General features: G+C 39.9%; 1 protein-coding gene across 1 annotated transcript in view; it reads left to right on the top strand.

The window, feature by feature from the left end:
* SPTLC3 (serine palmitoyltransferase long chain base subunit 3) overlaps nucleotides 1-25846 on the top strand; it is a gene marked incomplete at both ends in the record, with an annotated part of 92049 nt that overhangs the window by 16564 nt on the left and 49639 nt on the right. The window contains 3 exons of the mRNA XM_080616057.1: nucleotides 21108-21299; nucleotides 22875-23029; nucleotides 24253-24401. Coding sequence (XP_080472183.1) covers nucleotides 21108-21299; nucleotides 22875-23029; nucleotides 24253-24401 — 496 coding nt within the window. The remainder of the gene's footprint in view (nucleotides 1-21107; nucleotides 21300-22874; nucleotides 23030-24252; nucleotides 24402-25846) is intronic.

Here is a 25846-nt window from a genome sequence, read left to right as displayed (position 1 = left end):
GTAAAACTCAGCAGAGCTCATAAACAACATTGTTTTAACAATTGAGTAGATAAGAACATTGCCTCTGAAGACTTCAAAGCATTCTGTGTTTTGAAAAGATAATTAAACTGGAAAAAAAATAGAATAAAATCAAAATGACGCACACGTGAGACATTGGAAGGAATGGATGTCCCTAAAGCTGCAAGAAATAGGTCCTTATATATGGACTGGTTACTTTTGGAATAGAAAAATTAATTTCTGAGCTGCATGATATCTAATTTATCTAATAGTGGTTAGTTTCGCATATTCAGATTACTCATCAGGTAGATACAAAAAACATGAGTGTCATAAGCCAAGCAGATTACAATTATGAATAAACAGTTTGGTTTAGATCCCATTTTCACACCTGTTAAGAGAAAAGCATACTTGTGAATAAGGCATACCTGCCTGGCACAAGTTCTGATTATTCAAATGGCAGTGTCAGGGACAAGGAATCATAGCTGAACTTTTGTAACTCCTCACTTTGAAGGCAAGTTCAGTAAAATCTGTATAAGCAAAGGGACAAGTCACAAGTGACAGGGTAGAAATGGAGGAGTGAGATAAAGCAGTGGTTGAACTGGAGAGTCCGGCTTGATGGGTTGTCCCAAGGAGCCAGCTTCATTGAGCAGTGCGGTAGTGATCGAGTGGAGGGAGGTGGAGCTGCCCCAGGGAGTAAAATGCACTGTGAGAATTAGGTCAGGGGAGTGCCGAGCTCTCTGGGGGTGCCGGCATAGCCGGAGGCTAGAGAGAGAAAGCCAAGAGGAGGTTAAAGGTGGATGGGTTGAGTCTGTGGCAGGTGATCTCAGCCAGGATTAAGGCAAGGAACCAAGGAATGGTGCAAGGAGGGGAAGATGTAGATCTGTGCGCAGCTGCAATCTCAAAAGAAGGGTGTGACTTATCTTTATTTTTAACTTCCTTTTTTTGCACATGGCAAAGAAATAGGACTGGTAAGCGCATAGCTGCAGAAACATGAATTATCTCACAGCCAGCGTGTGTATTGAGTAACACGTAGTACTCTGCAATGAAATACTTTAGTGTTGACTGAGCGTTTAGTTAAAACAAAAGCAGCAGCGCTTGCCATGGTTGCCACTGCCAGCTCCTTAGCTTACTGCCATTAAGAGAATTCTAGCATAACCTTTTTTGTAACTGTTTGCAACACTCTTGTTCTGTTTGTGCTTGTAAGAGCGATTTAATCCATTCATTCACAATTTTCTTTCTAAAATTTCAAATTTTCTTTCTAAAATTTCACAATTTTCTTTCCAAATCTGAAATTTGACTGTAGTGTTTCTGTGGAGGTGTGGTCTCTCCTGCAGTCTGTCTCTTTGAGATACCAGAAGCAGATTTGAAGGCTGTGTGGATGGATCTTAGAAAACAAGGATAGAATTGCAGTTTTCTGTGTAGGAGTGCGTCTTTCACATTATTCTACTGAGGTTTGTGACACAGGAAACACTTAGCTCTCATTCCTTACAGAAACACAGGGACATCTATGGAATTCCAAAATGATTCAGCTTTGCAAACTGAGTCAGGTTTTTGGAATGGCTCCCACAGAAAGTAAAAATCTTTCAAAATTCTGAGGCCTGTGATCCTTTCTTCTGGCAGTGCAGAAATTCTCATGTCAAATCTATTCTGTTCTTGGCATGTACTTATTCTCCCAGAGGTTATATTCTGTTTTAATGCAAATGATCTATATGGTGTGATGCATCTGAGTCAGAGTACTTTAAAGATTTGACATTCCATTTCCATCAAGACAATAAGTGATAAACTGAAACTTAGGCTGAAACTTAACTGTCAAATGATAAGCTGAAATTTAAGCATAGTTATATTCTAATTTTCTAAACCTTACTGCATATCTTCATTTACCGCTGCACTGTCCGACAGTTGCATTTTCAGTTCTCTAGGTATGGTGCAGGACCCAATCTTACTGCTTGGCTGTCCTCAAGGAATTTTGACATACAATGGATAGATCTAGCCAAGCCTATCTTTCTGGGCAATGTATCTATGGTAGAATCCCAGTTTGAATACTCTTCCATTGTTTTTCTTTCTGAAAAAAAAACTTCTGATCTGTTTTGTTCATTAACAAATACTGGGTTTTACTCCCATGCTTTGGCGTATAGTGATTCTGTGAGAATGAAGCAATAATACTTGGTAAGGCAAACCTGAACACAGATTTATGTTGCATTTGACATGAAGTGACATAATCTCTCTTCACACTTTTCTCCAGCTCTTCAGAAACAGGCATAACGTTTTGTTGGTACCTTTCAAGGTCCCTCAGGGAAGCCAATGCCTTTCACTGTACATTTCTATATCATTTCCACATGACAGCTCTGATGGACATTGTTATACTGAGCACTTAGCTTAATCTGAACTGCCTTAACCCTCCTTTCATCCAAAAGCGTAAATGCCCTATTTATTTACCTTATAACTTGACTTCTGGGATTAGGCTCTAGAAATGGATGGGATATGAACTTCCATCTCTTTCTACGTGGATGCAGGGAAGACTCAAGCCAGACCACTGCTCTGATTGAGCTGAGCATGATTCCAGTGTCACTGCAGCTTGGAGAGGGAATGTACAGCCAAGGTATCTTGCTTTCATAAAGCTCATTGTCAGGAAGCAGATAACAAGCCTGTAAGCTCCTGAACAAGCTGTGGGCCAGGATACCCTGCACGTCACTGAGGCAAGACCTGGCCTTCAGGCATTGCAGGAATCCCCTGACACACGGACTGACATGCTTACTGGCACCAGAGGGCATTATGTGTAATCTCCTGCCAGCCTGAAGTGAAAGCACTGCTGGTTAAAGAGAAGAGTAAGAAACACAGTTGGAAACATCAGGTCGTCCCATAATTCAAGCAATTATTTGAACAGGTAACACAGGCTAATGACATAGATTAGTCTTTGCAGCTGATAGTTCTGTTGTTCTGGAAGCAAGATTCAGCTCTTTCAGGAGTTTCTCCAGGGCCTTGTGCTGGTGCATTTTCTGAGTACTGAGTTGTGGTTTCTTTAGAGCTCACAGTGCCTTAGCCATATTCCCTCACTGATAGACCCTGGATTCTTCCTCATGAGACCGTGCGGTTGGGCAGCTCTACCTGAGTTTTGTTCTAAGAGATTCCACTTTTTTTCTCTTGAGCAGAATGCAGACAAAAAATAATATAAATACTATATATATAATATACATATAATAACTATAAATACTTTTTGACTATACTTTTTATATTCTGGGAGCTGCTATGCTCTAAGAGATTAGTTTTGACCCGTGAAAATGAAGAACAGAGGCAACCATCCAATCTGTTATGGATTTGGTCCCCACAGGGGGATAGTCTTGGATTATGCTGGTTATTCTGCATGTCCCTCTTGTCATTCTTGATTTGGTATCAAGTAATTTTTTACACAGGCTGAAGTTATTCCATTAGTCCATAAGGGAGCTGTTAGGACGGGTGCATAAAATTTCTTAATTCAGTTTAGGATGATTGAGTTCCTATATGAGAATGAGGAGATCCAGAGCTTCCTTCCCTGTGGAATGGGAAAGAATGTAAAATAAGGAGTTAATCAGGGCATACAAATACTGTTTTAGAATTCACTGTGAAGCATTGTGTCTGAAACATCTAAATACTCACCTACAGGAGTGTCTCCTGAGACAGATTTTGTGAGGATTTTATGTGCATGAGATTGTTTGGTTTTTCCCCCACTGTAACTGAGTTTTATTAATTCTTTATCAGCTGATTTGTGTTATGGGACATGCTTGTAAGGTCATATTACTTTGCACATGTGGAATTCCTCAGGAGTAAATGATCATAGAATCACAGAATCGTCTGGGTTGGAAAGGACCTTAAGATCATCCAGTTCCAACCCCCTGCCATGGGCAGGGATGCCTCACACTAGACCATGTCACCCAAGGCTCTGTCCAGCCTGGCCTTGAACACTGCTGAGGATGGAGCATTTACCACTTCTCTGGGCAACCTGTTCTAGTGCCTCACCACCCTCACAGTGAAGAACATCTTTTTTATATCTAACCTGAACTTCCCCTGTTTAAGTTTGAACCCTTTACCTCTTGTCCTACCACTACATCATACTTTTCTCTGCTAGGTGATAAGATGTAAGTACATTGTTTACCCTCTCAGAGTAGTTACTGGATGAATTTAAGTTGTCAGAACAAATTTGAGACCTCTCTCCACACAGTTAAGACACCTGCACCAACCTTTTCTAATGGCTCGTTCTTTGCCTCATTGCACAAATATATTTGTAGCAGCCATTCTAGAAGGGCACAACATTAATCTGATGTTCAGATTAGTAATTTTCCCTTTTATTTTTTTCTTTTTTTAACAGATATATTGGAAAGGTAGAGGTGAAACATGAGGTCTTCTGAAAAAGGTTTCTTTATCTTCTCTGTGAAGCTTTGCTGTGACTTGCTTATCAGTTATAACTGTAAATTATTATTTACAGAAAAATGACACTTTGTTTTACAAGTAATTGAAAATCTTTGCATTTTAATGGGCTTTAAAGCTATGTTCCTTTCTGAGAGAAACCTTTTGGGTTTCCTTGACAATGGTCATATTTGAGAAATAAGATTGGTGTGCAGGCATCTTCTGTCATTCCTGAAAATGTACTGGGTAGCTCAGGAAAGTGTATGGTTGATCAGAGCTTCAGCACATTCCTTCTAGATGGTTTTGCCTAGTCTGCTTTGCTGGCTACTGTTGGTCTGTCTTGGTAGTTCCCAAATTTAAGAGCACAGGCTCAGATGTGCAAACAGAAGTATTAGACTAATGGAAAAGTCAGAGAAACGTCTTATCTTTCAGAGGATTGGTATACTAGAATGGTGCTATGTAAAGATGTTAACGAGACAGAGATAATGGAGCAGCACGCAAAAGACTGTCTACACAATCTGTTAGCCAGAAATTTGTTCACTGATTTGTCAAGTGTGCAGAGCAGATTAAAGTTCTCCAAATACAGACAGCTGCCAAAAGCCAGTCATGTTAATTTTATCAGAAACTCTGTACCTATTTCTTTCTTCCAGCATGCATGGTTTAGAGGTTCTCTCTATCTTCTTGCATTTCACTCAGTGCAAAATGTGTATTGTCTATTTTCAGAGTAGTCTGTCTTTTCTGTTCTGCTTTTTGTGTCACGGTGAGCTTTATGAACGTAAGGTAGAGTGGGAAAAAATAGGTAATAAGGCTTAAAAGTATTTCTATGCAAAGCAGACTTAGTTTTAGCCAGAGCTAGTTTTATGCTGTAATACCTTGAAGGTTATTCTGGACCCTCTTAGACCATAAGCCATGCCACTGTACTGAGAAAGCACTGCTTTCTGATATCTTTTTCTAAATGATATTAGCTGTGACTATACATAAAATGTTCCTGACAGAGATTTGTTTTATACAGAGGTTTGTTTATATCTTACACACCTCCATTGCTCTACCTTCATGCTTAACTGCTTTTATCAGTAGAAAGTTCTTTCTAATGTCTGATTTAGATTACCTTGGCTGTGATTTATGCATGTTGATGCTTCGCAGAACATAGATTATTCTGTTCCTCTTACACTTACTTTTTACGTGTTTAAAGATTTCTCAGATTGCCAGTTGTTAGGGTTTTCTCTTTGTAGAACAGAAAGTTCAAATTCTTTCATTTTTAACTCCTAACTTACTTGACCAGACTTTATGCTTTTCTTCCCAGCTCTCTCCATTTAGTTTACCTCTTCTTTCTCAAAAAGCATTGCCCAAAGCTGGATGGAGCACTTCAGCCGAGACCTACATACTGCTTAGTAGCACTGGAGTGGTTTGTCCCTTTACCCTTATTTTCTTAAGAGATGGCTGGTTTTATTCTAACTCCTTTTAGCTTTAATATTTCTTCTGATAGAGTTGCCTGCTATTTCTGAGTACAGTTGTGCTCTTCTGAAATCTGTTATTCTGCTGTTCTATTTCCTGCTTTTCCTAAGTCCTTTGGTTTCTACCATTTTATGATCAGTATAAATGAAAGCTTCAAGTTAAGATACCCTAATGTCTACCTCAACTACTTTCAAGGTGTAGCAATATTTTGAGTATTGTTTTTTAATTTGCCCCCTATCAATATGGGATGAAATAATATTGGAGGTAAGACAAAGGCTTGTGAAATGTCCACAGTTGTTTTTTGCCATGAGCAATGGGTCTAATGAAGTTTGATTTCATCTTGTTTTGTGGTCGGCACCTCCTACCACCCCAGAACATACCAGCTTGCCTACCACATTCTCAGGTCTTTACCTTCCATGTCCTACCGTGTTTTCAGATGGTAAAGGTAAACCTTGCTCAGAGCTATGTAGATGCTGTTCCATGGGTTGTTACACTTGTAATTCACTTGTGTAATTCACACCAAGAATGGATAAATAGCCGAGTTATTGCTGGCTTTCCTTTGCACATAGATTTGGATCTCTGCACTAGCGAGGTGAAATTCCTATCTTGAAGGACCTCTGTTCTTCCATCATATTTGATTGAAATTGGTCTATGAGCTCAAAAAAAGCTACTAGAGCTTTACTTGCAGGTAGAGAGGTGTCATGAGGGCATAAGCTTTCTTAGAAAACAGGTTAAAGTTGTTTAAATTTAAATGATAATTCAACCTAATCTTTACTTCTTCTTATGCATTTGAACATTCCTTTGCTGAACCAACAAAACATGCTTCACTTACCCCTTTCCCTCTGTACTCTTGCACCTGATTTGTCTCCTGAATTTCGGGTGTGCTGCTTTTCCCTAATTCATGTCTTCAAGAACCAACAGCCTGTAGGTGTTTGCATCTAGGTAGATGTAAATCCGTTGATGAAAATTAGTACACGGTGGGGTGAGGACTTTTATTTTTGTCTATATCTAGACTGCAATGAAACATCAGGAGAGCATTTATTTAGAGTGATTTCTGCAAACCTAACAGTGCCATAATGTTCAGATGAGAGAAAGCCAGACATTCTTATCTTCGGTGCTATGACTTTTACATAATTACAGGAACAACTTACAGAGAGTATTTTAATGTATGATGTACTAAAAAAAAAAATCATGTAACAATTTATTTCTGGATTCTTTTTTATTAATCTTCAAGCATTTGAAGTAGAATTCTATTATTTTGTTTTGAGCTCCAAGATTGAATTAGCCAACTTAAAACTGGTTAATGAGAATCATTACAATTAAATAGACATTAAGAAGTCATCAAGGCCCAGATCATCTTCTCCATTGTACAGGGCAGAAATTTAAATTAGTGGGAAGAGAAAGCCTCGTGCGGAACTGTTGTACTACTTCAGGGATCCTGGAGAATTCCACTTGTGTGCTTCTCATAGGTATGGAGATGGGCATTACTTAATCATAATAGATTGAAACTACCTTTCCTTGATAATTTCCAAACAAAAAGTAGGTAGAGAAGGATGTTACTGTTTCTGTAGAGTTTTAGGTGGAGAAGAAACCTAAAGTAAATAATTGGTTGTCATTTGCTGAAATATATAGCTTTTCTGCATTAGGGCAGAAGTTGTTGAATTCAGGTTACTCTGTAAACCTTCTAGGGTTCTCACAAGGTAATTGGAGAGTAGGTGGTTTGCAGCACTTGTCATGTTGCTAAATTATTATTAAATGGTGCACCGATTTGATCACATAGGCTGGTTCTGATGCTGGCTTTGGTATAGTCCATTTGACTGTAATTATGCCATGGTCACTGCTGCCAAGTTGCCTAACTATTGTTTAAATGAATTCTTGCCATCTTGCTTAAGACGGCTTCCCTTGTGTTTGAAGGTGTCAAGCTATTAATTTTCTCAACTTTATTCCCACTGTGATGTGCTGTGAGACTCTTGGCACATTTATAGAATGCCAGTCTCCCTCATCTTCCTCAAATTCTTCTGTCCTGAAAACCCATGAACTATACAACAAGTGAGCTTATTTTGAATGTTTTTTATTCCCTGGGCCTCTTTTTTGATGCTTAAGTCCTATCCTACTTCAGAGAAGGACCTTGTCTACCCAGATGGCTGTCTTCCTACTGAATTCTTGATTCCCCTAACTGCAAAACTAGCAACACAGAACCCAATTGCCTCTCTCCCAGCTGTTCGTGAGAAATTCTGCTTTCCCCATCATTAAATTGATCATTTTTTATTACGGTATTTCATCTCTCCCTCTTCCCTCACTGTCCATGGTATGCCAAGAGATCTGTATTTAAATATCATTTAAAAATAGTTAATTACCTCGAAGAAATAGCATAAATCCAGCTACAACTCTGATTGCATTAACAGAATTGGCAGTGATTTTCTCTGTTGTCACCTTTCTGAAATATGATACTTGTTACTCCTTGCAATAATAGCAATGCCTTGAAGGGCACATCACTTCAAATTAACCCATGCATAACTCTCAGAATAAATAGAATAATGTGCAAATTATTCTATAGATATGCAGCTTTCAGGTAGGAAGTGTGAATGCATTTGTGATCCTTTAGCAAGGGACCTGTGCATTATGCCTTCCAGAAGTCTTCATCAAAGCTGATGCTGTCATCTTGGGAACCAATGATGGCTTGAGACTGTTTCTGAAATTTCAACATATTAAGATTGAACCTTGTGATGAATTTGACATGTTCCAGGCAAGTCCAGGGACACATCTATTCTGAACATGAGCTAGCCGTGTGTCCAGGCAGCCAAGAAGGCCAACAGCATCCTGGCCGGTATCAGCAATAGTGTTGGCAGTAGGGCCAGGGCAGTGATTGTCCCCCTGTACAACACCCCACTGTCCACCCTGTACTACACCCCACTGGTGAGGCTGCATCTCAAATCCTGTGTTCAGTTCTGGGCCCCTCACTACAGGAAAGACACTGTGGAGCTGGAGCGGGTCCAGAAAAGAGCAACCGAGCTGGTGCAGGGCCTGGAGCACAAGTGTGATGGGGAACGGCTGAGGGACCTGGGGGGGTTTAGTCTGGAGAAGAGAAGGCTCAGGGGGGACCTTATCTCTCTCTACAACTGCCTGACAGGAGGTTGTAGTGAGGTGGGGATTGGTCTCTTCTCCCAAGTGACAAGAGATAGGACAAGAGGAAACGGCCTCAAGCTGCACCAGGGAAGGTTTAGATTGGGTATCAGGAAAAATTTCTTCCCCAAGAGGGTGCTCAGGCATTGGAACAGGCTGTCCAGGGCAGCGGTGGAGTCACCATCCCTGGAAGTGTTTAAACCCCATGTAGATGAGGACCTTAGTGACACGGTTTAGTGGTGGCCTTGGCAGTGCTGAGGTAAAGATTGGACTTGATTTTATAGGTCTTTTCCAACCTAGTTGATTCTATGTTTCTATGATAGCAGATACATGTCTCACTATTAAACTGTTCTGATTTGTTATCTGTGCAAAATCCTGGCCCTGTTTGCAGCTGTTGTACTATACAATGTGGAAGGCTCTGGGATCCAATGATTCATTGTTAACATTGATGGTAGCAGTAGTAGTTCTGTATTATACCTTAGTTACTGGACTCAACCCATGGGAATTACATTCTTTTGATTCTCCTCCCCATCCCTCCGGAAGCAGGGGGAGGAAGAAGGGGAGAGTGAGGAAGCAGCTGCTTGGTTCTGAGTTACTGGCTGGGCTTAAACCACTGCATTCAGTTATGCAAGTTAGTGCATAAGATCTGTCTGTTCACCTGTAGTGTTTTGTTCACAAGTGAATTTTGCAGGGAGTGCAATCTGACGCTAGTTAAAGCATTTTCTGGTGTTCCTTGCTAATTCACTAGGTGGGAAATCGAGCTGGTGGACTGTTTCATGTAGCTTGTAGCTCAGAATCCACACTGGGCAAAATCACCATAACAGTCTGGTTATTTCATCTCAAGTATCTTTCAGTTCATTCACAGTCTTGATCCCAACAAATATTAGCTTCTTATAAAAAATGTATGAGATCCATAGAATGAATTTCTAAATGCTAAATCACTTCTGGAAGAAATCTCTTGTCTTAGTAGATCATCCCCAGTGATGTGCAGGAACTGACAGCCTTTGAAGTGGCTTTTCATCTTTTTGATTGTTTGTTTGTTCTTAAAGCCAAAGCCATGGGATTTGAATGATCAAGAGATACTCTGATGTGGTCCGGCAGTGCAAATCTTGTAGCTTACTCTAAGCCTTGGAAATAAAAACAAAACACTTGCTGCAACGTGACGCCATGAACTATGTCAGGATTGCTGTAACCTAAGCGTTTCATCCTGGTCTTTTGTCTGATTCAGTGTGCCTGGCTTTCTACTCTGTAATTGCTGTAAGGTTAGGAAATAGCTTCTGGTGTTCGTAAATATCTCTCTGGGTAATCAACTTCATTGTATTGTCTTTAATAATTTGAAATTATTAAACTCCCTTTTTGTTCTCATGCAATCCTGGTTATATTAAGTTAGGTCCATTTTGAATTTTCTGGGAGTAATGGCAAACAGTAATAGCTGTATCGGGTACACATATTCCTTTTTCTCTCTAGTGTTTCTTGATATTATTTGCATAGATGTAAAGCCACTGGGGGAAGAGTTCACTGTGCAGGTTTTTCAATCTGTCATATACTGTTTGATGTAAGTGCCTTAGTTCACATTGGACAGTTGGAGAGTATCTCTTATGGTTTATATTGCAATTTCTGAAACCTACATTTCAAAGTAGTACTTTCTTAGATTTTTGTCCCCACCATCACATTGCGTTTCTATGGTTTACTACTGTCATTTGTCCTGAGCCTCTGTGCATGCCTCTAAGCTTCTGTGCTGTAAAGTTATGTATGCAGCTTTTCTTTTGACAAACACTGTAGTATGACCATTCTGCAATGTGCAGTTGTACTCACTGGACTAAAGTCATAACAGATGAAAACATGTGCTGATCTACAGGTTTTGTGAAAATTGCATGCAGTAGGCAGTTTGCTTAATAGTTGCAAATAAACATTCACTGATGACAGAATGCACATTGCATTTAGTGTATGCTGGGCTAGAAATTCATATCCTGACATACCAGGCTAAAAGACTTCATGAATGAATATAAATATCTGCATAAAAACTTGCAAACCTATGATGAATAAATGCACACCTTCCAAGCTCATCTTTGTTCTGGTTTGGACCGCCTGCCACTGCTGTCTCTAGACTTTTACCACCTCCTTTTCTTCCTGAATGTTATTTAAGAGTAAGTCTTCTGCATCCAGGAACAGCCTCACACTCGCAGGTCCTTGTCCTCGTGGAGGACTTCAACCACCTTGATATCTATTGGAGGGACCGTACGACCTGGCACAAGCAATCCAGGAGGTTCCTCGATTGTGTGGAAGACAACTTCCTTCTGCAAGTAATAGAGGAGCCAACAAGGAGAGGTGCCATGCTTGACCTCGTGCTCACCAGCAGGGAAGGGCTGGTTGGAAATGTGACGCTCCAGGGCAGCCTTGGTTGCAGCGATCATAAGATGGTCGAGTTCGAGATCCTCGGGACAGTGAGAAGAGCGTGCAGCAAGCTCACTGCCCTGGACTTCAAGAGAGCAGATTTTGGCCTCTTCAGGAACTTGCTTAGTAAGGTTCCATGGGATATAGCCCTAGAGGGCAAGACTGTTGATTGATATTCAAGGATCACCTACTACAAGCTCAGGAGTGTTGCATCCCAACTAGAAGGAAGTGCAGCAGGAGAGCCAGGAGACCTCCTTGGATGGATAAGGAGCTGCTTAGGAAAACTCGAAGGAAAAAAGAAGCTTATAAAAGGTGGAAGCAAGGACTGGCGGCCTGGGAAGAATTACGGGGATGTTGTCCAGGAAGCTAGGGACCAGGTTAGGAAAGCTAAAGCCTAATTCAAATTCAACTTGGCTAGGGACGTGAAAGATAACAGGAAGGGATTCTATAGATACATTGTGAATAAAAGACAGACTAGGGACAATGCGGGCCCTCTCCGGAAGCTATCAGGAGAACTGGCTACCATGGATTTGGAGAAGGCTGAGGTTCTTAATGACTTCTTTGCCTCAGTCTTCACTGGCAAATGCTCTGACCACACCACCCAAGTCTTGGAAGGCAGATGCAGGGACTGTGAGAATGAAGACCTTAGGCATACTATGATTCTTCAAATCATAGGAGAGGATCTGGTTCGAGACCATCTTAAGAGCCTGAACCTGCACAAGTCCATGGGACCTGATGAAATCCATCAGCGGGTCCTGAAGGAGCTGGCAAATGAAGTCGCTAAGCCAATTAGTCCTGCCTGACCAATTTGGTAGCTTTCTATGGTGGGGCTAAGGAACTGATGGATGGGTAGAGCAGCTGACGTCATCTACCTGGACTTGTTCAAAGCCTTTGACGCTGTCCCACATGACATCCTTGTCTCTAAGTTGGAGAGACATCAATTTGATGGGTGGACCACTCGGTGGATAAAGAACTGTCTGGATGGCCACACACAAAGAGTTGTAGTCAATGGCTCAATGTCCAGCTGGAGACCAGTAATGAGTGGTGTCCCTCAGGGATTGCTGTTGGGACCAGTCTTGTTGAGATGACAAAGATGTTCAACATCTTTGTCAGTGACATGGAGAGTGGGATTGAGTGCGCCCTCAGCAAGTTTGCCAATGAGACCAAGCTGTGTGGTTCAGTTGATACGCTGGAGGGAAGGGATGCCATCCAGAGGGACCTCGACATGCTTGTGAGGTGGGCTGATGCCAACCTCATGAAGTTTAACCATGCCAAGTGCAAGGTCCTACACCTAGGTTGGAGAAATCCCAGGCACGGCTACAGGTTGGGCAGAGAAGAGATTCAGAGCAGCCCTGCAGAGAAGGACTGGGGGTGTTGGTCGATGAGGAACTGAACATGAGCCGGCTTCAGTGTGCGCTCACAGCCCAGAAACCCAACTGTATCCTGGGCTGCATCAAGAGGAGCGTGACCAGCAGGTCAAAGGAGGTGATCCTGCCCCTCTACTCTGCTCTCGGGAGACCTCACTTGGAGCATTGTGTGCAGTTCTGGTGTCCTCAACATAAAAAGGACATGGAACTGTTGGAACAAGTCCATTGGAGGCCACGAGGATGATCAGGGGAGTGGAGCACCTCCCGTATGGAGACAGGCTGAGAAAGTTGGGGCTGTTCAGCCTGGAGAAGAGAAGGCTGCGTGGAGACCTCAGAGCAGCCTTCCAGTATCTGAAGGGGGCCTACAAGGATGCTGGGAAGGGTCTCTTCGTTAGGAACTGTAGCGATAGGACAAGGGGTAATGGGTTCAAACTTAAACAAGGGAAGTTTAGATTGGATCTAAGGAAGAAATTCTTTACTGTGAGGGTGGTGAGACACTGGAATGGGTTGCTCAGGGAAGTTGACGGTGTTCAAGGCCAGGTTGGACAGAGCCTTGGGTGACATGGTTTAGTGTGAGGTGTCCCTGCCAATGGCAGGGGGGTTGGAACTGGATGATCGTAGTCTTTTCCAGTCCTAGCTGTTGTATGATTCTATGCTCCTTCCAAACTCCTATGTTGCACTCCAAAGTATCATTTTTGCATCAAAATGTCAGTCTGAAAATTACATAGGAAGGGTATTGTTTTCCTAATTATATAACAATGTTTTCTATTTAACAGTATATTTCTAACACGTTTGTCATTCACATCTCTATTTTCATAGCACAATCGGCATTGCAGGACTTGATTATTTGGTGCTGAAATAATTTATTATCAGATGAATATGTTGGAGTTTCACTTGTGCGTGACTGAAAAATGATGCAGCTCTGGAAGGTGAAGATCCTGTTTCCTGTACCTTTATTGGTATGTGCCTGTAGTAAGCTGTCAAGAGTTTTTACAGAGCAGCTGTGAGATTTAAGTCAGTAATTAGATGACAGTTGAGTATCAAATCAAAAGCCATTTCCTGGTGCTTGTGAACAGTATGTTGAAAGGGCTCAATCTTCATACAAACATCAAGCAGCAGAACAGAACAAGCAGCAGTTAGCACTGTTTACAGGGTGAAAACTTTCCAGAGCTCCTGAATTGTTAATCCTAAATCTCTGGCAAGTTCAATAGGACACGGATTCTTAAGTTATTTTGATGCTGCCTTATATTTCCTAAACCATCTGGACAGCCTTGGAAATTTTACTCTTAGTCCTTATCGACTGCCTTACTACCAGCTGTATATTTTTGTCCTGAATTTTCAAGAAAAATCAACAATCAGTCTAAGCAAGGGTACTGCAGGCACATGCTAATGAGAACCAAAGTTTCTTTGGCTTGGTTGCTTTTTAGTTTGGGTTGTGTGAAGATTCTACTTGCTTGTGGTGTTGTCACGTTGCAAGAGGCTGTGACCTTCGTTTTAGCACCTTCTAGACAGATAAGTTTCACAACTATTTGTAATTTAAGTCTTGTCTGTATAGCACAGTAAGCTATGAATTCCCTCTGTGGCCATTTTCGCCTCGCGTTTTAGAAACTTCAGTCTGTATGATCTGAAATGTGTTGTAACAGAAAAAAACCAACCATATACTTAAAGAATATCACTGACAGTAACTGAAAAGATTTGTGAAGTAATCTCCATCTCTGCTCTCCTGAGACACCACTTGGAGCACTGTGTGCGGTTCTAGTGTCCTCAGCATAAGAAGGACATGGAGCTGTTGGGGCAAGTCCAGGGGAGACCATGAGGATGAGCAGGGGCTGAAGCACCTACAGTATAAAGACAGGCTGAGAAAGTTGGGGCTGTTCAGCCTGGAGAAGAGAAGCTGCGTGGAGACCTCAGAGCAGCCTTCCAGTATTTGAAGGGGGCCTTAAAAGATGCTGGAGAGGTACTCTTCGTCAGGTACTGTAGTGATAGGACAAGGGGGAATGGGTTTAAACTTCAACAGGGGAAGTTTAGATTGGATATAAGGAAGAAGTTATTTACTGTAAGGGTGGTGAGGCACTGGAACAGCTTGCCCAGAGAAAGGTAATTGCTCCATCCTTGGCAGTGTCCAAGGCCAGGTTGAACTGAGCCTTGGGTGATATGGCCTAGTGAGAGGCATCCCTGCCCATGGCAGGGGAGTTGGAACTAGATGATCTTAAGGCCTTTTCCAACTCAAGCCATTCTATGATTCTATGTGTCAACAGCATATTCATTATAGGAAACTTCTGATTTTCATTATTTCATTTTCTTTTTTTTCTTTTCTTGGGGGCTACATGCAATCATTAAGAATCCCCCAGTATGTAATGGGTGCCTAGGTATGGTGGTTTGGGAAAAAATAGTAATTATGGCAGCCACCTGGTGGGTTTGCATAGAACCTGACAGTTTTATTCTGTGAGACCCAGTCTTCTGGTGACAATGATCCATAAGAGACAGAATTGCACAACCATCATTTCAATCTGTGACTATCCAGTGGCAGGTTCTGAGTGGGATTCTGCCAGACTGTACCCTTCTCACAGCTAAAATGAATCCCCATAGTACCTTGTCTTCAGCTTCTGCTCCAGAAGGGTACAGGCCTCTATAGGTCCTGGCGTCGCGTTTGGTTGTCATACACATCCTAGGACATCTCAAATCACTTACACTTGGGGTCTTGTCCCAGATGTTTTTCTTCTAAAGTTAGGAAGGAAGGGTCTGTTTGGAACCAAACCATCTGCAAGCAATCAGATGTTGCATCAGGGATTATTAGTCTGTTCTCCTGTCAGTTTTTAGCTGTAGCAATGCACTGTCCTAATTTGCTCAAGATTTCAGTGTCATCTTGAAATCTGGCAGATATTGAGCAAATGTAGCTATCACTTGGTTCACAGTTTTCAACACCTGTCTCTTCACGTACATATCAGTCTTGGAAGCTTTATGGTGATCAATCAACTTGCATTGCTTTTTTAATAGGTTCTATCCAGCAACACGATGAAACCTCATCCAGATACAGATGAAACATTCTTAAACTGAGGGAGGGTAAAATAAAATGGCATCTGCTTCTGGATCAGATTTTATTCCTAGTGGGGTACTTATATTTTGAAAGACTTTATTATTCTCCCAGTAGTTTTATTTCAAGGATACAGCTGCCTGCACCTACTGCTGCTGTACTGGAAATGCCCATAATAGCTCAAAAATATTTAATCAAAGAGAGGGTTCGAAAAGCAGATTGGGATTTCTGGATTTCTTTAGAGTTTATATTGTTTTTAAAGAACTTGAATGGAAACATGAATTCTGAGGTCTGTTTCCTTGATGCAATGCCATTCACACAGGTTTTCTCTTAAATTATGCTGGCAGAAGTGGTTACGTCTGCTAGTAAACTCATCAGGGCCAGCACACATGCGACACAGTGCCCATGTTGTTCCACTCTTAGCTCTCCCCTTGATACAAATCTGTCTCATGAGCACTATTCCAGAGGCTGCAGGACCTAAATGCAAGGAAAAATTCTCTCCTATCTTTAAGGGTAGTATGATCAAATATTAAAGTGTTATTCGTGCTATTGCATAGCAATCTTTTATTTTACTTTGTAGTGCAAATATCATGTTTTGTAACTATTCCCTTTAAAGCTGTTGCTAGGAGTGTGCTTAACAGATTTCAAGATTAGTTTGCATTATTATTAGAGCAAGCTATTTTGGTTAAGATTGCAAGACCAATATATTCATTATTTTATACTGATGCCCATTCTAATAACACTGTTAGAGTTGTTGTTAGTGTTAATTTCTCCATTTCTTTGTTACGGGAGAGTTTCAAAATACTTTGGGTAACTATGGAATATGGGGACCTAAGAAGTGTTGCACTTCAAACTGACTTTACTGCATTGCCATCACTCCTGTTGACTTCCTTGGCATCAAAATCTTGTCCAGGAAATCTCTTGCTGTGAGTGTCTTACTGGAAATCAGTTTGCAGCTGTGGTTTAAGGCCAGTGCCAAATCTGTGGACATGGGTTTTCTGTTGACATGGGTTTTCTGTAACTATGTGCTACAGAGTGCCAAAGCCGAGCTGCTAGTGTGGCCTTTGGTATCAGGAGAGTACAAGACAACATCACCTAACAAGCTAAGCAGACTCAACACACAGAAGTTGCATATCCTGATTGTGTTTTTGGCTTCCAAGACGTCAATGAAATCCCAGATTGATCAAACTCCATGCAAAGCATCCATTTCTTTTGAATTTCAGCTACAGCCATTCTGTACTGGGTGTCTTTACATTGCATTAGCATTGTCTTTACATTGCATTCCTTGCATTTGTGCCTGGAAAGTGTACTTACTCTGTGGTAGACTGCTGGGAAACTATTTTGGTTTGGAGTGCCAGTAGAATTTTTAAAACAAGCCAATAAAAAGAGGATCGCATATCAAAAAAGTTATTTACTCAAGACTTTTAAAGGAAGCCAAACATAAAACTGCTGAGTAACTCTGGGTCACTGCTCAAGTTAAAAGCCCTTTTTGCCAGAGAAACGGGGAATTAGGGTTACAAATATAAGACTTTTTTAAATGAGGTGACCATGGACAGGCTGGGAACAAAGTCCTGAAGGGATCTCTCATTGGACCTGTGTCCTCTCACATTTCCACCAATGGTCTGGAAAAAAAGGATGAGAATAAATAGATGACAATATGTGTGGACGGTACCAAATTCTTCAGGGAGTGAAAACTTAACTCTGGACAGCAAACACTGCAGAAATTTCTGTTAGTGTGTGGTGTGATAAAACAGTGGAAAAAAAGGTAGGTCACTAGAAAACAATTCATGAATTGGAGGAAGAAATGACCCTGAGAATACATAAATAGCGTAAGCTAAATTAGGTATTTATTCCAACAAAGGAAGGATATATTCTAATCATAAGAGAGATTTCTGAAACTGTGAACTGTGGCAAGAAGGCAAATAGAATGTTAACAAGCTTTAAAAAAAGCAACAGAAAACAAGGCAAAGCATTTGCAGACGTACAAATCCATACCACACCCTCAAGCGCACGTGCAATGTGAATTTCCTTCCTCTGCATTTCAGAAAGGTATTATTGAACTTTGCAGAGTGAAAAGAGAATTGAGCATTACAATATAGGTTTATTTTTGTTTAATCTAGGTAAGGACCAGAACACTAAACTAGACCAGAACTAAACAGATGAAGATTCCTCAGCTTGGGAAGAAACAAGTGGAGAGGCAGAAGTCGTTTAAGTACAGAAAACTGAGTCGTGTGATTGGTTGAGGAGGAAAGCTGAACAGACAACAGTGGTCAAAGCAAATGAGCAAATGGAATTATCAGTCAATTTTACAATGCAAAAAGAGGAAATTCATTTTTACAGATTAAATCAACTGTTGAATCCACAGTTTATATCCACAGTAGTTGTGGGTTCAAAAATTATGAGCAAATTCATAGGTATTCCCTGATGTGATAACACAATATCAGGCTTTTGGAATCTCAAAGCCACCAATTGCTGGAAGCTGGGAGAATATACTGAGGAAAGTATAATTCTCTGGTTAGGTTTTTCTAATCTTTGCCTAATCATTTGATATTTAGGGTTGCTGCAGTTGAGATACGGAGCTAGAAAATGTACTGTCTACTACAGGTGCTATTACAGGTAATAATATACTAGCAAGTGTACAATTCAGCAGCACACACGTTGTGTAACTAGTGATCTCCGAATCATTTCAGGCATATGTATGGGATCTGCCGCATTTGATTTTGGTGCCAGCAACAGTTTAATTACATCTATCTTCACTGCCTCAGTGCTTTAAACGCAGAGTCTCCAATTTCACTTCTTTCTTCTCAAATAAAACTTTATGTTAACATGTGCAAAGTCAACAGTAATGCAGCATAAAATGGCAGTTAACCATTTGTGCAATGACTATTCAGTTTGGCTGAAACTGTTGAAATTCCTCATGATGTTCAGTCACCCACCCATACCCCAGTGCTTGGATTTGAAGAGCTGCACTAAAGCATCCACATTACCGCTCTCTAGAAGCAGCTTGTTAAACCACTTGTTTTGGTTATTCCAATCCCAAGACTTTTCCTCTGCTTTTTTGGTGGATTTTTTGGACTTTAGGGATGAATGAGATGCTCTTTGTTTCCCTCACTTCAGTTTTTAGACAAGATGTCCCTGTATTTGTTTCAAATTTGTTCTCCCGGCCTTGTACTAACTTTGGGCTATTTGAAGACTTTTGTTTTTCACTATCCATAGACTGGAGAATACAGATCACAGCCTGACTCCACATTCTTACTATTGATGCCATTTGCTACTAGCTACTTGTAGGTGACAGTGATTACATGTTTAACCACATATGTCATACTGACTGCATAAAATAGCAGCAACTGAAATGAGAGTTCCACAAGAGAAGAGTTTTATTGTGGAAGAAGAGTTTTGCAATGTAGTATGCATTGTAGTATGCACTCTAATATGAGCTTCCTCATTCTTTTACAAATAAGATATATAACAATAAAGTGTTTCTTGATAAAATTGATAAAACAAAGTTATTGTGGTAACTCCTCTGAGCTCAGGTGCATTATCACATCAGCACAGCTTGACAAGCTGTGATGTCAATTGAACAGCCATAGATAACCATAAGTATGCTCTTAGCTCATGGCAAATATAAGGTAAAATGGCTGAGCTTAATCCTTGATGAAATATTTACTTTATCTCAATGCTGCATGCACACAGCTGTTGTGACTCATGTGAAATATGACTTGGCCATGTATTTAACTCATCCTCATAAAATGTTTTTCATGGTAAATAGGTTGCCCTAAAAGAGTGATTAGCCTGAGGTGTGAGTGCGTGTGCAGCGTTGTTACAGATGTCCACCCTCACATGGTGAGAGCCAGCCTTGCATTCCTTCCCCTTCACAGAGCAAAAAGTCTTTCCAAAGTCTAAATATTTCTATTCAGCTCTACCAGCAATTTTTAACTTCTTGGGTTTCCTTCAAAATCTTTACATTTCATTTTGTGCACGACACCTTTTTTCTTTCAGGTTTCTTTTTTTTCCTTTCCTTTTTCTCACTCTTTCCCAAGAAAACTGTAACTCTGCGATCGGACAGCAAACTACTGCTGAAATCAAAGTCATTTGAAGGATAAAGGCATTTTAATGTGGTATGAAGATCAATAATACTCTAGGTCTGACAAGTAAAGTGAATTTGCAGTTGTTCTTAATACGAGTATTCTATGTTAGCTTACTAAAATAATTGCATTCCATAAATACATCAGCTACATTTTTTTGTTGTTTAGTCCCACAGACAGTAATATATTAAAGGTATTTCTTCATGTGTTGGTAGTTTTGCTTTATAAGATGCTTAAAAATGCATGGGATTTTTTTGTTCGTTTTAGGTTTTTTAATAGAGGTCGCTATTGTTTCTGAATTACATTTTGTTCTTTTGAATTGACAGGCTGGCTGTTACTAGACAGTAAATGTAAAAGCCATCATGTTTTGCAGAAATAAGGGAGTTACCTCTCTTCCAAAGAGTAATCTGATAAGCCTACTGAATAGAAGTTGGTTTGAGAAGATTGCAACTGAAAAACTTAGATTCTTCAATACATACATGGAAATTTTAGAATATTTTCAAGACACATTATTTTGTCCACACATGGTTTTATATTTCTAGAAGTTAGTCACAATAGGGTCACCAGTTCCAAGAGGCAGGTTATCTGTGTGTCTCTCCTTTCCCCTCATCTTCCCTCCCCCTTTTTTTTAAGTACCTTTAGAAGTATGGGAGAGGTCACCGAGAAGATGATTAAAAGCATTTGTGAAGCCAGAACTGTAATAGAAGGCTGGGATCATGGCTGTTTTGGATACTTCTTCAGATCTGAAGAACGTCATGGAAAAGGTGCCCTATTTTAGACAGGATTTGTTGTATATAGGTTAGTTGCTGCAACATGTTTCACAAGACTTCCAGAAGCAGTCAGATGCAGTGTAGGTGAGTTTTTAATGCTGCCCTTCCCTTTTTATAGCTCTGCCTTGCAAGACCAGAGTACTGTGGTTTCCATTTAATCACCTTTGAAATAATTGTCCAATTACACAATAATATGTTGCCAATATTTAATAAGTTTCACATGTTTCAAAATAGACAAGGGAGTGGTGTTGAAGACACCTGCAATTGAGGGCATTGGTGGAGAGCAGAGAAAATGGAAAACACTTGTAGTGGTCAGTAACAACTCCAGGAGGTAAAAATCCTCTTATTGAGGTTTAGGGTTGCATCATCTGATACAGTGTGAGATCTAAATATCTCTTCTAATTTGCATTGTATTAGAGAAAATTATTTGCCTTGAGGTCTAATGTCTAAGCTTTAATGAGATGCAATGTATTAACCACAAGTTTCTGTTCTGTATTTCCAGAAGAATGGTGTATCAAATGGAACTCTCTACAAAAAAAACTTTATTGAGCACTTTGAACAGGCACCAATGTATGTTGCTGTTCTTACTTTCCTGGGTTTTGGAGTGGGAACGATATTTGGCTACCTGCGAGATTTTATGAGAGCCTGGGGACTAGAAAAACGTCACATTGCTGCTGAAAGAGAACAACAAAAAGTATGTATGGAAAAGACATTATGTATCCACAGCTGAGTTTTCCCCTACTTGCAAGTTATGTGCAATAACCTACCAAATTAACAAGGCAAACAACTTTCATCTTACAGAAGATCACTGCATAGCAATGAGAGGAATGACACACACTGCAGAATAAACACCCGTAGGAATATGTCCCTATATGAATGTAAAATCCTAATTTTCACACAGAGAGATGTTCAAAGAGCATCAGAATACTCTGAAAAAAATAGAGTATTTTTACTCTATTATCAGTGTATTAAGTCAATCCACAGAAAAAGAAAACTCAGAAATACCTCATTGTTAAATATATCATCTCTCCTAACCTCTTAAACCCCAACTTTTCTTTGCCCCATGTGGCTGTCCTTGTCCTTCATAGCAACAGGCCGTGCTAACTTCTGTAATTGCTGACTTCTGTTTGTTGAGCTGCTGATCACAGAGCACTCAGCAATCACTGTCCCAGCTACAGGGTGAATGTAGCCTGAATTCTTGCAAGTCCTGACTTAGAGATTTTTTTCATCCGACGTAGTTCTAAGTGAAACTTACACCTCAGCAGGCTCAGTTGTGGTTTTAACTTTTAGATTTTTTATTGCTCCTCCTTATCTGTGCAGGTTGAGCCATCATTTACAGTAACACTTGCCATAATGGAGGAAAAAATGCAAATAGTCTTACTGTTCCTCTTACAAATAAAATCCCCAAAACTATTTCCTGTTTCAGCTTTCCGAAGATGCATGTGCAACTTGATGAAATATCATGGTGCAGTCTTTTTGTCAGCATTCTCATGGAATATCCTTTTCACTTCATGATTTGGCCATTTGTTGAGCTATTTTGATCTCAGACGTGCCGGTTAAATCTTTTTGCTATCCACTATGGATTACGTGTTCATTTAATTCTCCAGTCTTCCACATATGTAACTACACACCATGTTATTTTGTCAGTTTATTGTATCCAGCGTCTGATATGCCTATATTGCTGTTTCATATACATCTTTGTTTAGATTCCATACCTTTGTTTTAATTTAATTTCTAAGTAAAATCCATGGATAGAAATTAATTGTCAACCAAATCAGTTGTCTTAACTGGCTGTATGAATGTGCAGTCTAGGCCAATAATGCCCAGATCAGTTACATTGGACTAGCTTTAACCTAATGTATCCAGCATTTCATGAAATATAATGAGTTGTTTATCTTAGTTTTGCAATCTGCTCTGCACATAGCAAAGGAAGCATTTGGTTTCTCCCAGTGAAAGAATCACGAGTTCTTCCGTTTCCAGCTTTCCAAATGCTGGACTGGAGAATTAGGCCAACTTGTTGACCATTAAAAAAGGAAACAAAACCAACAACAAAAGAACCAAAAAAAACCACCCCCTGAAAAAAACCACTGTATTTCAAGGAATTAAACTAAGATAGTTGCTGGTAGCTGTATTTTGCGACATAGGAACATGTGACTGTTACAGAGCTCTGTTCACTAATGAATCTGTTTTTCCTTTTTAATGGGAATGACTTGGGTACAGCAGCAGACGTTTTCCCAGCAACATAACCCTGTGCATGTTTTCAAACCAGGATTTTGTGCCACTTTATCAAGATTTTGAGAACTTTTACACCAGAAACCTCTATATGAGAATACGGGATAACTGGAATCGTCCAATTTGCAGTGTCCCAGGGCCACAGTTTGACCTCATGGAACGTGTTACAGATGATTACAACTGGACATTTAGGTGAGTCAGCTTATACTGTAGCTGTCAGCCTCAGAAGAATCCTCCTGATACATCTGCAAAGCACAGAATGTTGCATCCAAGCCCCTCATACCTAAATCCTCCACTAATACACATTAGTATGTATTTTCCTGAAATCACTACTGTGCTGACAGTCTGTCCCCTTTCTTCTGAATGTTGTTTGGAAATGCAGTATGGAAGGGACTGAAATCTATTTCAAATGGGTTTTACTTGGCTGTATTGGCACAAGTAAGACTGCTTATGCTTCATCAATAACAACAGGCCTTTAGTCAGAATATTACAACAGAATTTGTTTTATCATAGAATCATAGAATCACAGAATGGGTTGGAAAGGATCTTAAAATCACCTAGTTCCAACCTCCCTGCCACAGGCAGGGACACCTTCCACTAGACCAGGTTGCTCAAAGCCCTGTCCAACCTGGCCTTGAACACTGCCGGGGATGGGGCAGCCACAACTTCCTTGGGAAGCCTGTTCCAGTGCCTCACTACTGTCACAGTAAAGTATTTCTTCCTTATAACAAAGCTAAATCTCCCCTGTTTCAGTTTGAACCCATCACCCCTTGTCATATCACTTCGTTATAATGTAAATCATAATTTCCTGCAATGCATATATGTTGGTTCTTACTTCCATAGTGAGTCTTTGGCAACGAGTTTTAAGCAGTTTACAGCTTGAAGTTTTCAGTGTATCCCAACTGTTGCTGAATTAAATAGACAGGGAAGTTCATCACTTAGACAATGTGTAGGTTGAGTATATTTCAGCTTACTGAGAATGAATCACAGTGTTTGCTGCAACATTTTCTTCAGGTGTAATTTCTGTGTGTGTGTGAGTGAACACTGATGACTCTGTAGAAGCTATTGACAATTTGCTTGAAAAAATAGTGTCTATAAGTTATCCCTTAAATAAAGTTTTAGGTTTGATTGTTTATTCAGGTCCATAAAAGTCCCCTTTCACCCAGTACCAATAAATTGCCATCTACAGCTTAGAATCTGGAAAATATTCTGAGAAAGAAGCAATATTTAGTCAGGAATAGAGAAATGCTGAAAAAAAAACCTTTTGGGATGTTAAAGTAAAAGGATTATGAATTCCCAAATAGGAATTTGACAATGAACAGAATTCAGTGGGAAAATCTGGGGGTTTTTTTTCTTTTTTTTGGGGGGGTTGGAGGGAAATTTGCACTATTCTTTAAAATGTGCTTTGATTATAGGTTTACAGGAAGGATTATCAAGAATGTAATCAATATGGGTTCTTATAACTACCTCGGCTTTGCAGAAACGGATGTTAATGCTTTGAAAACTGTGACCATAGAGTTACAAAAATATGGGACAGGAATCTGCAGCACCAGACAGGAAATGGGTGAGTAAACAGCTAGATGGCCACCACAGCTTCTGTAACTATGTGCTTTTTCTTACAGATAACTTGAAGGAATTGGATACTTAGAGAATTTTAGTCGCATAAACAATAACTTGTTTCACTATTAAAAGTGGTGCTGTGTTTTATTCATTATCACATAAGGAGCTTTTAGAAAGGAAACATGTTACTGATTCTTAGAAAAGCAAAACCAAATGTATCACATAGAGGCCTGGGATTTTTAATGATGGAAGTAAGAGGCTTATTTTCTAAAACAAGTAAAATAAACATTGGGACTTTGAGAGTTGTTCTAGGGCAAATTTAATTTCATCACATTTATATCAGTTACCACATACAGAGTGTTCTGATTAGTAAAATGTCTTTCCACATCATTTATTTTTTACTTAATTCCATGTTCTAAGAATATAGTGTAATGTTTTATGGGACATTAATGGGCACATCATATAAATTTGTACTGTGCTTCTAAGGCATAAATTCGGGAAGGTTCCATCTGACTTCTATGTTATTATATGTCCTTAATGGTTTGTCTGCTTTTCAGTTTGGAGACTGCGTGTAGTGTTATCTTCAGTCGTATTTTTGCACAAAGCCTCGCACCCTAATGGTGCAACCAGATGACATTCCAGAGAAAACAATTTTGATCCACAGAAATGCAAGGGGAGGTTCCTTTTCTGGCTTTATCTTTCATGAGAGCTATCAGCCAGAAATAGAAAAGGTAGGCTTCCCAGCATGGACAAGTATTTTACAGGCTATTTTTCCCCCTAATCCAGCACCCTGAAAAACTTTCATTTTGTATATCTTAAAGCAAACCATTATTCTTCCATAAATCTTATGGAAAACTATTTTATTGTAATTTAAGTCTTATTTCCAGACAAAAATAATGCAAACCTTGTCATCCGCTTCTTACCTTATCATCATGGTTTGGTTTGTCAATAATAAATACATCGGTGACACCACTAAGAGAGGGTTTACAGATTGACCCTACTTTCCTTTTGTAGGTGACCCATCTGGTGACTGCAGTATATTGTTTAACCTGAATTGCATGCTTGAAAGTGGTCACCATTACTAGTCATCTAAGGTACTGAAGGAACATTTCTCTGCGTCTTTATCACTTGGATTCTATTTTGTTCGAGAACATTTCAAGTTGTTTTCTTTATGTCAAAGAATATGTCTGGTGTTCCTTATTCTTTGTCTCTGTGGAATTTTTCACGTGGAAGACTTGCATAACTTTGACTTATCCTCAAAAAAACCCCAAGAAACCAAAAAAACTTTTGAAAATATTGATTCTGTTTTCAAATATTAAAAATCTTACCAGTTACCTTCATCCAGTTCGTTTTGAGAGCCAATGTATACAGATTTCTAGGACTTTCTCTTCATCTGAACTCCTGTGGAGTACTCAAAGTTATCTTAACAGCTTGGGCAAAGTTTTGGAT

This window comes from Psittacula echo (genome assembly GCF_963264785.1).
Source record: "Psittacula echo genome assembly, chromosome: 4".
Classification (NCBI taxonomy): Eukaryota; Metazoa; Chordata; class Aves; order Psittaciformes; family Psittacidae; genus Psittacula; species Psittacula echo.
This window is presented reverse-complemented; position numbering and strand designations above follow the sequence as displayed.